Source organism: Dipodomys spectabilis, unplaced genomic scaffold (genome assembly GCF_019054845.1).
Source record: "Dipodomys spectabilis isolate Male_0828 unplaced genomic scaffold, ASM1905484v1 ptg000024l, whole genome shotgun sequence".
NCBI lineage: Eukaryota > Metazoa > Chordata > Mammalia > Rodentia > Heteromyidae > Dipodomys > Dipodomys spectabilis.
The window spans coordinates 27,130,080-27,142,205 of record NW_024870701.1 but is presented as its reverse complement, the minus strand read 5'-3'; the positions used below and the strand labels follow the sequence as shown (position 1 = coordinate 27,142,205).

Below are 12,126 nucleotides of genomic sequence, written 5' to 3'. Positions count from 1 at the left end.
TGCAGGTAGACTCCATGAGATAAATTTGATGCAGAAAAGGGCGTTTTAATTCCAAGTCTGCCAATAACTGTGTAGCTTTGGGGAAATAACTACATTGCTCTGGGTTTCAGTCTTCAAAATGAAGTCAATATTTATGTTGATTAACAAGAGAGGCAGAAGTGTGATGTGGACAGGTATTAACTGAGCTAAGTTTCTTCCAGATATTTGGTCTGGAGGAGAGAAAATGCTGTTTGGCAAGCTGATACCTGTGTGCTATGACTCATACTAGAAAGGTGGAGTCATCTGACCTCTTTCTTCTTCGTACATAACTTTCTAGATCAACAGAGCAACAGCTTTGGAGCTTTCCTTTGGTTTGTTCTGACCATCCCAACTGATGTCTGATTTAATGTCTGGTATAATCAATCTCCCCTCAGATCAAAGAGGAGGGTTGCCATGTTGTCAAAGATAATTCTAACAAATAAAGGCATTTCCCTTTTCATCCTCTTGTCTACATTCTCCTCTCCTTGAATAACCTCTACAGGGGAAAGAATAGCTTGGCTCCAACAAATCAACCACAGCATAAGCTAAGACACAAACAAAGATGGTAAGAGCCAGGTACAGGTGGCTTATGCCTGTAATCCTAGCTACTCAGGAGGCTGAGACCTGAGGATCACAGTTCAAAGCCAGCCTGGGCAGGAAAGTTTACGAGACTCTTTCTCCAATTAACTACCAGGAAACTGGAAGTGGTGCTGTGGCTCAAGTGGTAGAACACTTACCTTGAACTGAAGAGCTAAGGAAAGTGCCCAGGCCTAGAGCTCAAACTCCATGACTGAATAAAACAAAAAACAAAAAAAGATGGCAATATATAATGTGGCTCATGCCTATAATCTGGAGGATTGTGGTTCGAAGCCAGCCTGGGCAGGAAAAATCTGTGAGACTCTTATCTTCAATTAGCTACCAAAAAGCTAGAAATGGAGATGTGGCTCAAGTGGTAAGGCTAGTGCAAAAGAAGCTCAGGGACAGTGGCCAGACCCTAAATTCAAGCTGCAGTACCACAACCACAACAACCACCACAACAAGAAAACCCATCATATATATTGAATCTATTCCAATAAAGTTTATTTGGCTTGTCCTGATCAAGTTCATTAATGTTTAATATATTTTTGAAACATAAGTAGTTATAACAATTCCTCTGTAATAACAATCATATATGAACTCTGACTCAAGGTCAGCAGCTGCTCCTTTACCCAACAAGCTGCCCTCTGCAGACAAAATGGCACATGAGGAGTGGTATGTTAAAAAAAAAACCCTAAACATTTCATATGTACATATTTCCCACTTAAAAACTGCTCAGCGTGATTAATTCTGTTTTTAAATATGTTTCTAACCGGTTGCAGTTCTCAGTGTACAAATCATAGTTTGTTGATTAAATTTAAGGTGCTGAGAAGAGCGTGAACACAGTCCAAGCCCCACCCTGGGGCATCCTCTCCTACAGATCGGTCAGACTTTCTGTGGGTATTTTTGGGGTATTGTGGGAGGGCATGGACACTAGTGGCAGAAATGGTAGTGTTCAGGGTCTAGCCTGGGGGTTGTCTGTGTCTACCTCGTGCTTTTGCAGAAGGCCTGCAGGCTCCAAACTCAGCCTAAGCTGAGCGGGACACCATCACTTTCTCTGGCATGGGGTCTCCTGTCTGACCCCTGAAGTTGGCACCCTTTCTTCCCACCTTTCTGGGTTTCTTGTCCCAAGCTTGCTAGCTATCCAACACTTTTCTTTTCTCCATTGTAGGGCTTGAACTCTGAGCCTGAGTGCTATCCCTGAGCTCTTTTGCTCAAGGCTATAGCAGTCTACCACTTTGAGCCATAGTGCCACGTCTGGCTCTTTTGGTGGTTAATTGGAGATAAAAGTCTCACAGACTTTTCTGCCCAAGCTGTCTTTGAACTGTGATCCTCAGATCTCAGCCTCCTGAGTAGCTGGGATTAGAGGCTTGAGCCACCGGTACCCGGCTCTAACACTTTGTTAGAGCTTGCTCTTAGTCAAGGCTAAATGTATGCTCAAAACCAAGGTCAGTATTAATGAAAGAGGATGGTCTGAGGTGAAACCTTCCCTTCTAACACATTTGGTCTATGGCAGGCACTGCATTGCTTTCTTCCAAATAAGCAATCTGTGCCGAGAACATTCGGTCCCGAGGTAGGCTTGGAGGGGATGTGTATGTGTGTGTGTGTGTGTGTGTGTGTGTGTGTGTGTGTGTGTTTATAGTGGGCAGGGACTGGGGTAGACTGGAGAGATTCTTAGAATTGCTGTCTTCAAACTCACCCGTATTCAACATCCACTGAAAAACAAGGGCTGTGTCTTCACGCACGACAGGAAAGTGCATAGGGTGTGCTAGAGAGGGGTGTTCATGCACGCCTGAGAGAATGACTGATAACCCACGTACCCCAAACTGCTCTGCTCTGTTCTGCAACAAAGATTTCTTCAGAGCTCGCAGGGATGAGGCTGATACAGGAAGTTGCAGGTGAAATATGCTTGGAGATTAGGAGAATGTAACCTATTCACTCTCCAATCTCAGAATACAAGCATTGCTCTAAAGAAAAGAACCATGGTGTGGGCCGGATGGCAGTGGAAAGGGGAGAGACATATCATACCTGACCACACTTTTTGACCAAAAAGCCAGTGATCCCAGCAGAGGAAGACACTCTAATGTGTATCGACACTGGCCGGGAGGCCGGGAGACTGGGATTCAAAGCTTAAGCCTGACGCTCCTCCTGGGATGGATGTGTGGAATCGCAGGCAAGTCACTCCTTCTCTGGGTCGGTGTCCTTCAGCTGTTCTGGAGGCTCCGTGGGCCAAATGGCTTCAGAACTCTGCCTGGAAGCTGCTCCTGTACCTTGCCACAGCAGGCAGGGGCCACAGACTCTCTAAGACCCCTTCTCTGTGGAGGGCCACTAAGAAAATGCATGTCTTCCCTTTCCCGGGGGGGCCAGTGACCACCCCCCCAACCAGGCTCTGTCCCACCCCACCCCGTTCCCAGAGGTTAAAGGCTAGTTATTAAGGCAGTTTAAGAAATGGACATTTCTCTCGCTCCTCGGATCCTTCACAGGTTCTGCTCACCCCGAGGCAGCAGAGAGGGGTTGGGGGCGAGGGGGAGAGGGCAGAAGGTGGTGGAGGTTACCAGGGGGACTGACTCCTGTGTCCAGACCCGGCTTTCTGGGGGGGTCCCCCCTCGTTAGAAGTGCCCAGAGCACCCCCTCTACGCTCACCACCTTTCTTTAGAGAAAGCTTCTGTCTGCACGAGGTCGCCAGGGTGCTCGGTGATGCACGCGCCATTGAGGTCGCCCAGTTTATTATCGGGCAGGTCCTCGGGTTTGGTGCACAACTTCAGGGCGCGCGAGATAAACACGTCCAGGTCGAACTGGGGGCTGGCACCCCCATCCACCGGGGCTGGGCGGCCGGGGGGCGAGGCAGACAGGCGATGCTCGGGGCTGTCCCGGGTCGGGCTGACGCGCTCGGGCCGACCTTGAGTGCTCTTGACCCACTGAGCAATCTCCAGAAAGAGGCTGGCCGGCTCGTCCTCGGGGGACCCCGCATCTGCGGCCACCGCGGCCGCTGTGGGGGGCGCCCCGGCCGCCTGCTTCCAATGAGACAGGTCCAGGATGAGCTTGGGCTCCGAGTAGTGGTGCGGCTTGTTGTCCCGCCACAGCAGCTTGTCCAGGTAGGACGGGGACCCCACTTTGTAGTCACAGGAGCGCCCGTAGTCCGCCTCGAAGGCCCGCTCCATGGACGAGTGCGACTGCTCCAGGAAGCGCTCCGAGCTGCTCTGCGAGTCCTTGCGCGGGTCCACCTGCACGTCCTCCGCCAGCGGCGCCGAGCCCGCGCGCGGGTCCCGCTGCACCTCGCTGGCGTCCTGGCACCGATCCGGCCGCCACTCCAGGTCCGAGGACAGGCTCACGGGGTACCTGCCAAAGGAGCAAAGGAGGGGTTGTGGGAAACCCAGACTGGGTGTCTTCAGGACGATCGATCGCAGCCAAGTCTACTCTCCTCGGCCCCCAGATTCCTCCCGCTTCCCACCCCTGCGGGCTTCAAGGAGGCGCATGGCTGAGCCTCAGAACCCAGAACCCAGCTGGGGGCTCCGATTGTTCACCTTAATTCCGGAATTCTTTGGCAGCCATTTGAGAGCCTACAGCTATCCTTAGACATATGCTTCAGAACAAACAAGCAAAAAAGATTTTTGGCCCTCAGGGACTGTTCTGGTGGATCCAACCTAAGTCGGCTCCTCGCTCTTTGATGGACGCTGCAAGACCACCCTGGGGTGTGGTTAAGATGATCGGGGGACAGCGGCAGCTGGGGGGGTTGGCGGGGAGGCTGGGGATTCTGCACATCTAACATCGTGGCTGCTCCCTGAGTGGCAAGGCAGATATAAGTGCGCTCAACCCTGGCTCAGCTTCTAGTCACATGGAGAATTACACGTACCAGGAACCAAGCCTGTCTGCCCGCCCCCCAGTTCTGATTCAGGGTGAGGTCTGAGGTAGGTATAGGGCCGATAACCTGTGCCCTAGTGCACCTGGTGTCTTGCACCAGATGTGGAGCAGTAGAGAGCCTGGCACACTGAGGTAGAGCAGGCAGGGCTTGCAGACCCGACACAGACGCCATCTGGGAAGGCCAAAGATCCTTGGATTCCGCCCCCAGCCAACTGTCCTGCAGCCACAGAGAGTGAAGTTAGCCAGCCAAGAACAAACCAAGGGCAGCTGGGCAGGCAGGCGGGCGGCAGCTGGGCTTGGGCTCCAGCCTTGTGCCAGGTGCCGTGTGTGGAGCTGAAGTGGACAGGGGAGGTAGGGAGCACAGAGAAGGCAGCAGTCCCTGGTCAGCTGCTCCCAGAATGCAGCGAGAAAGACAGAAGGAGGCCTCAGGGCTTCGCCTAGAAGGGTAGCAGTGGCTCTCAGAGCCCAGCACTACGCTCTCCTGCAGACTTTTCTAGGAGGAAGAGATAGAGAAGACACAGCCTTTGGCTGACACATATATCATCCATTGTTCTTGCAGCACACTTGGGTTGCTTCCCTGGCTTTCTAGACACTAGCATGGCTGGAGATAAAGTGGTGCCCACAGCAGCATGGCCTTTGTCCTTCATGCAAGTACCATGTCCTTCACGCAGGAACCTGAAGCAGGTTCAGTGACAGCCAGGGTTGATGGACAGTGACCAAGGGAATCCTGAGACAGTGTCCCCTTGCACCAGCCCTAGGCCACAGCCATGATACGAACAGGATGAACCACACAAAGCCCATGCCCAGTGGCCCCAAATTCTGTGCAGTGGAGCGGGAGGGGCTGTGAGCGGAGGGATCACAGTTGGGCGGGCCCAGCATGGGGGTGGTGGAAGAGTCTTCATTAATCTCTATTTGCTGGCAACACTTGACAACAACAATCAACGACGACGACCACAACAAGCCAGCAAACCTGCCCCCAAAATAGCAACGTTGTCCTGGTCCTCCCTCGGCATCTCCTCAATCTGAAACCCATCATCTGTCAAATGACTAAAAAGGAGAAATTGCTCATCTGTCACTTATGTAACTAGTTGTCACATTCCCAGGGCAGCGGGGCTCCCAGCTTGGCTCTCTGGAGTGGTAGAGGCTCAGCCAGCCCTCTACTGCTATTTCTAAATGGAGCAGCCAGGGGCCGGCCAGCACTTCCTCCGAGAATTAGCTGATGGCTAAGAACATCAGGAGCAGATTGGATCTATGAGATCACTATGTAACGAGGCAGAAATCAACTAAAAACGTGTCTTCTACTTAACACTCATTCATTGGTGGTTTCCAGGGATCCTTGTTAAGTGTTAAAAATCAAGAGGCTGCCCAGCGCCAGTGGCTCACACCTGTAATCCTAGCTACTCAGGAGGCTGAGATCTGAGGATCACGGTTCAAAGCCAGCCCGGGCAGGAAAGTCCGTGAAACTCTTATCTCCAATAAACCATCAGAAAACCGGAAGTGGCACTGTGGCTCAAGTGGTAGAGCACTAGCCTTGAGCTGAAGAGCTGAGGAACAGTGCTCAGGCCCAGAGATCAAGCCCCATGACTGACCAAAAATCAATCAATCAATCAATCAAGAGGCTATGTCCAGGAAAGACTCCTATAATTACCCAGTGGTGTCTGTCATGGATTTTGATTGGAGAGGGCCCCACAATAGGTGGCCTATTCAATGTGTGACGTGAGGCCAGTCTCTTAACCTCTCTGGGCTTTAGTTCCCTTCTGGTCACTTTCAGGAGGTGTTAATGATGAGATAGAGGAGAATGTGGTTTGGAATGATAAAATCTGCATCGTTTTCTTGTCCTGCATTGCTCTAGGAGACTTTATCCAGGGCAAAATTTCAGCCTGCTTAGAAGTGAGCTCCTAGAAGTGGGTATGTACTAATGCTGGCCCGTTGTATTCACTAAACCTCACGTTCTGTAGGCTTGGGGTGCTGAGGAGGGCTGAGTGCTTGTGCTGCGCAGTGCAAGTTCCCTGGTGCACCCACACAGAAGGAGTGTCTGGGGACAGGAGAAAGTCTGTCCCCCACTTGAGGGACAGAGAAAGCTGATGGAGAATCAAGGCAAAATGGAAATGGGCAGACGGTCCCTGGAACCCCACCTGTCCCAGTTGGAGAGCTGGCTCTGGTTGGCAGCCATCAACACAATGTCATCGATCTCATCCTCGATTCGGAAGGGATGCTGTGATGTGGGCTCATCCTCAGGGCACGAATATGGGCTCATGTAGGGGTGCTGCAGCCCCATCTCAGCTGTCAGGCGGTCCATGGGGTTAAAGGTCAGGATCTTCTCCAGGAAGTCGATGGCTGTGAGGAGCAAAGCCAGATACAAAGGTCACCTGTGGCCTGTGCCATGCTAAGAAGACTTCTTACCCTAGTGACATTGCCTGGCACTGGTGCTTTTGTGTTCCTTAAAAAGTTCATAGCCATGTTCTCCTTGGGCTCCTCCCTACAGTTTGGTGACAAAGAGGAGACAATGCTGCCCTCCTGACAGCAGGAGGAGAGGAATGAGAGATGGAGAAGGATACTATGATTTATTCAAGGCCCCAAGGCTGGTGAGAGGAGGTGCAGGCTAGAGTCTGCCTAGCAGACGGCTAGTTTCTGTGTGGGGAGCTTTTGAGAAGCAGCGGTACAGTGGGAGAGAAGTCAGTGTCAGGTCCACTAACAAGCAGGGTACTCCTGTGATGCCAGGCCCCAGTTTCAATGAGTGGATGTCCCCTGGAGGTGGCATGGGACAAAGCTTACAGGCAGCACCTTTGAGGGGTGGGAAAGTGGGGCCCTTCACATCCTACACCCTTTGATAGGGGTTGAGGGCTACTGGGGTGGGGCAGAGGAGCTGGCAGGAGGAAGCCATGGTGATGAATGTAAAGCTGTCTTGTGATCTCTGTCCTAAGTCATAGCAGGGTACATCCTGGTTCTCGAGCTGCTGGAGTCTCCACTTAAACCATGACTTGGTGGCTCATGTTCTAGCTCACATGGCAAGGAAGAAATGAAGCTGATCTCAAAGCCAAGGACACCCACCCAGGGCTCCCAAGTGGGCCTCAGCCCACAATGCTAACCTATCCCCTTATACCAGCCTCGGATCTCTTTGCAGGGCAAGTCATCAATGATTCAGGAAATCAATGGCTTCAGAAGGTCATAGGCACCTCAGGAGGACTGGTGCCCCAGGCTGAAAGATTAGATAAGTAGCAGAGGCTCAGATCACTGCTGGTGCTCAGGGGGATTTTGAAATCTGAGGCTGCAGATCTGGAAGAGGGTTTACCTCACAATTCCTCAGGCCTAGAAGAATCAGGCATGCAAGGGCAGTACCTAGCTCCAGGACTGGGAAAATCTTATTCTTTGAGCTTCTGGCCTTTCTTTCTTCCCCACATATTACACAGGACCTTTTGGACGGGTAAGAGAGTTAAAGTACTAAACATTGGTGCTACCATCTTTACTGTCATCCCTACTTTAAAAAAGAACAAAAAGGCAGGGGCTGATGGCCCAATGCCTGTAACCCTAGCTACTCAGGAGGCTGAGATGTGAGGATCATGGTTCAAATCCAGCCCAGGTAGACAAACCTATGACACTCTTATCACCAATTAACCAGCCAAAAGCTGGAAGGCAGCTGAGATTCTCCTTATTCCTCTAATGCAGTCCAGCACTCCTGAGAAGCCCAAGACATAGAAAAACCTTTCTTTCCATCAATACTGGATTTCTCCTATAACTCTCACCCTCGGACCCAGCTCTTCCCTCCTTGTTGGTCATCCTCTCTTTCCCATGATTGCCTCCTGTTTCTAGGTAGTGGTGTGTCCCCAAAGTCACCTGCTCCTAGTACTCCGCTGGTCTGCTTTCTCCCATCCTCTCCTGCAGTGATGGGGTCTGTATAACTGTGCCCAATGGGATGAGGAGAGATGATGTGTATATTCCACTTTAAATGTGACCTACAGGAAGGAATCTGTACTGCTCCCCCAGCCCTCCTGCCACTGGCTCCCACTAGAAGTGGCAGATGGCTGGCCTTCTGACAGCCTGGGTCTCAGGGGAGCTACTCAGTCTCTCTAGATAAGGTAAGACATTGCCCATAGAATGAAACTTCTGTGTAATCTTGTCACTGTTCTCTGGCCAAGAGGGCCTCAGACGGCTCCTTAGAGCCCAGGTATTCTGGAAGGATTCTCAGGAGCATATCTGGAGATTGAGTAGGCAGGTAGGCAAGACCCTGTGTCCCTCACCCCTGCCCCATCCCGAGCACCCCTGCTGCCTGTTTGGTAGATGAGGTTTCTTCATCAGATTGGCCCCTTTTGGTAGATTTACAAGCTGGACATCCTCAATGCAGTGCTGGGGTTTGCCTATCTTGTGCTGCACCTGTACTGGGGACTGCTACTGCCCAGTGGCTGCATCTAGACTCGATCCTGGAGCTGACCAAATGTCCACCCAAGCCAAGTAGCTTCACCCTTCACCCTTCAGCTTGAACTAGTGTTCTGTTGGCATCTCACCTTACCAAGCAATCAGTGAGAAATAGAGCCACAAACCCACCTGTCCATTGGTGGCCCTTAGCTTCATCCCCTCTGATGTACATCTGAGGATTCACAAGCTTGGAAGAGGCCACACAGTCTGCCCAGCTGTGTAATCAAAGGTTCATGGGGCTCACTCTAGTTGCCAGTACCCCTAAGCAGCCCAGCTTGGAAATATACCGAGAGGCAAATGTGAGGATCTCAGTTCAAAGCCAGCCTGGTCAGAAGAGACCATGAGATTCTTATCTCCAATTAGCCAGCAAAAAGCTGAGAGTGGATGAGTTGAAAAGGCTAAGGGATAGCACCTAGGCTCACAGTGCACCTGTCCTGGCTCACATGTGCACCTGTGTGCATGCGCACATGTACATGCACACGCGCACACACACACACACACACACACACACACACAGAGTACAGGTCAAACATCCATATCCAAAATGCTTACAACATGACTCTTAACTGCCACGCCTACTCCAGTGGAGTCTGCTTAGCATGGGAAACCTGCTTTCAGACCTGAGAATGGGGCTTCAAAGAGGCCTACCTCCTGGAAAGGCTGGCAAGCCCCTGGGAAAGATGTGTTTCTGTTCTTGCTTTTCTTTTCTTCTCTGTATAAGAGTGCCTATTAATCTTTTACTGTTTCTGCTGTTCATTGTACTTATTGTCAACGTTCCCTTATTCAAAGCTCTTTCTTAAGAGTGTTGACGACTCCAATATCTGATGAGTGTCTTAAAAATATGACTAACTCAAGCACTGGTGGCTCACGCCTGTAATCCTAGCTACTCAGGAGGCTGAGATCTGAGGATCATGGTTCAAAGCCAGCCCGGGCAGGAGAGACCGTGAGACTCCTATCTCCAATAAACCACCAGAAAACCGGAAGTGGCGCTGTAGCTCAAGTGGTAGAGCGTTCGCCTTGAGCTGAAGAGCTGAGGGACAGTGCCCAGGCCCAGAGTTCAAGCCCCACGACCGAAAAAAAAAAAAAAAAAATGACTAACTCACCAGAGTTAAGTGCTACCCTGAAAGCCCCTCTTATGGAGGCTAGTAGACAAGTCATAAGTAAATATAAAAGTATTGGGGGTTTCACGATGTCACTTCAGCAGAAGGAATTGTTTGTAAGAGATTTGCAAGAAGCTGTAGGCAAGGCTAGAACAGAAAGAATGTATGGCAATTGCTGAGATAACTACTTAGGAGAAAGAACTTCCTATTACTCCTTTTATTTACTAAGAGACTTGCTAGATCTAGGCCTCCATGGCGCTTACTATTAAAGAAGGAACAGGAAAGATCTTATGGGACAGTTAAGGCCTCTATAAAAATAGGTAATGGTTAATTGGTGACAAACATCGAAACCCACTGTATTTCTTAAAAATAGAGATAAGCCGGAAACAAGTCCCTATCAGGCGACCAACTGGTGACCACCCAAGAACAAAGCCCTGCAGCAAGATTGTGTAACCTTTTGCCCTTTCTCATGGAGACCTTTTGCTATAAAAGCTTGTTATCCTCTGCATTAAATCGCACTCAGCATCAACTCCTCTTGTGTGTGAGTTGTCTGTTTGCCATCTCCCCACCTATTCCAGTTCCTCCACTAGGTGTCCTCCGTCGTCCCGACAGAGCCGGTCCGCGGCACTTAACATATATTTGTATGGTCTTTAGTGGTTAAGAATCCTAAAACTTTCTAAGTACTGACATGATGGTTTATAGCTAGGGAAAAGTCACTCTTGAGGGTGAGATTTGAGGTCTATATCCAAGGACCATACGCTGCCCCCTGCCCCACAGACAAAGCCACAGCTCGGCCTCCTGGGAAGCTGGCTGGGCGGTCAGGCTGGGGTACCTTCCCCATTCACTTCTGGGAGCAGCTTGCGCAGAGGCCGCTTCACCTCCCAGGTGCTGTTGATGAATGAGGGCATCACTCTGAGCAGCTCATTCTTGTCTTCTTCCCGGATCACAGGGATGGTCTCCAGGATGAGTTGCATCTGTTCCAGCTCGTGAGCCCCTGGGGAAGCAAATGTTGCACGGTTAAGTTTGCCACCCTCCTGGTTGTATCTATAGAAGTCCCAGAGTCTCTCTAGCTGGCCGCGGAGGGGCACCATAAGACAGCCCTGGGCTGGGGATCCAGGAGCCTTGCGTTGTTTTCATTCTGTCATTAACTCTATGTGACTACTGCCTCTGAGGCTTGACTTTATCAGATGTAGAAAGAATGGGTTGAATCTAGTTGTCTCCAAGCCCCGGCCACTCCCCTGGCTTTCTGTGCTTCTGGAACAGGCCAGTCTCACGTGGCTTGAGTCAGCCAGGGCTAAGGAGATGGGCATAGCCTGGGCAAAGCTCTCCAGATGCTCCTTCCCATATGCCTCTTCGCATGCTCTCTATGTAAGGCAGGGAATGAGCCTTCCCCTGAAGTTTGCAAAGGGGAGGTTCCACCCAGAAAATGCTCAGGAGGGGAAAAAATCAGGAATAACACATGAGATTTGGGATTACTATAAACTTACTGCCTTATGATGAAAGAGGAAAGTCAGCCAGGTCTGTGGGAGAAGTGTGGTGGGAAAGGATGAAGCCATTCATTTATCTATCATTCATCTATCCACTCATTCATTCATTCATGCGCTCATTTGTTCAGTAATGATATACTGAGTATCTGCTTCATGCCAAGCACTGTGCTAGGTATGGGAATGAGCAACACTTCATGTCTGTGTCCCTAAGGAGCTGTGTGTCTTGGTAACTCAACTCATCTTCCAGGCAACCACGGGACCAAATAGCATTAGTGTTCTGCCATTGCTTGTACTGGCCAGAGCTGTCTCCCTGTACCATCCCTGATTGCCAGACCATCCTTATTTGTGTTCCTCTTCTTAGCCCAAGTAGCCTTTCCACTCAACTCTGCTAGGTTAAACCCTCACCCACGCCTTTCCTTCCTGTGAAGCCTCCTTCAGAGCCATTCACCTGCAGAGGGTCCTCCCCACCCCATGCTCCTATGGGATCTAAGGCTTCCAGGAGCTGCTACCCCAAGTTGAGCTCTCCTTTGTCCTCCGCAATGTCCCATGTGATATGACATCTATTCAAATGCTGTGGCCTGCTCATCAAGCAAGTGCCTATAGCACCACAGTCCACCCTAATGGGGTCCTTTTGGTCTCTCTAAGCAGAGGAAGGATTTTTTGTGACAAGG

The 12,126-nt window shown here is 50.7% G+C and overlaps 1 protein-coding gene across 4 annotated transcripts in view; it reads right to left on the bottom strand.

The window, feature by feature from the left end:
• Nucleotides 1-2,128: 2,128 nt before the first annotated feature.
• The window catches only part of Mapk4 (mitogen-activated protein kinase 4), a 117,976-nt gene continuing 107,978 nt past the window's right edge, over nt 2,129-12,126 (bottom strand). For 3 of the 4 annotated variants that reach the window (XM_042675327.1, XM_042675329.1, XM_042675330.1), the window contains 3 exons: nt 10,801-10,962; nt 6,591-6,792; nt 2,129-3,933 (listed from right to left, as the gene is read on the bottom strand). In XM_042675327.1, coding sequence (XP_042531261.1) covers nt 3,234-3,933; nt 6,591-6,792; nt 10,801-10,962 — 1,064 coding nt within the window. In that variant the 3' untranslated portion in view covers nt 2,129-3,233. Of the gene's footprint in view, nt 3,934-6,590; nt 6,793-10,800; nt 10,963-12,126 lie in introns of those variants that run through there. The other variant, XM_042675331.1, reaches the window with a different exon arrangement.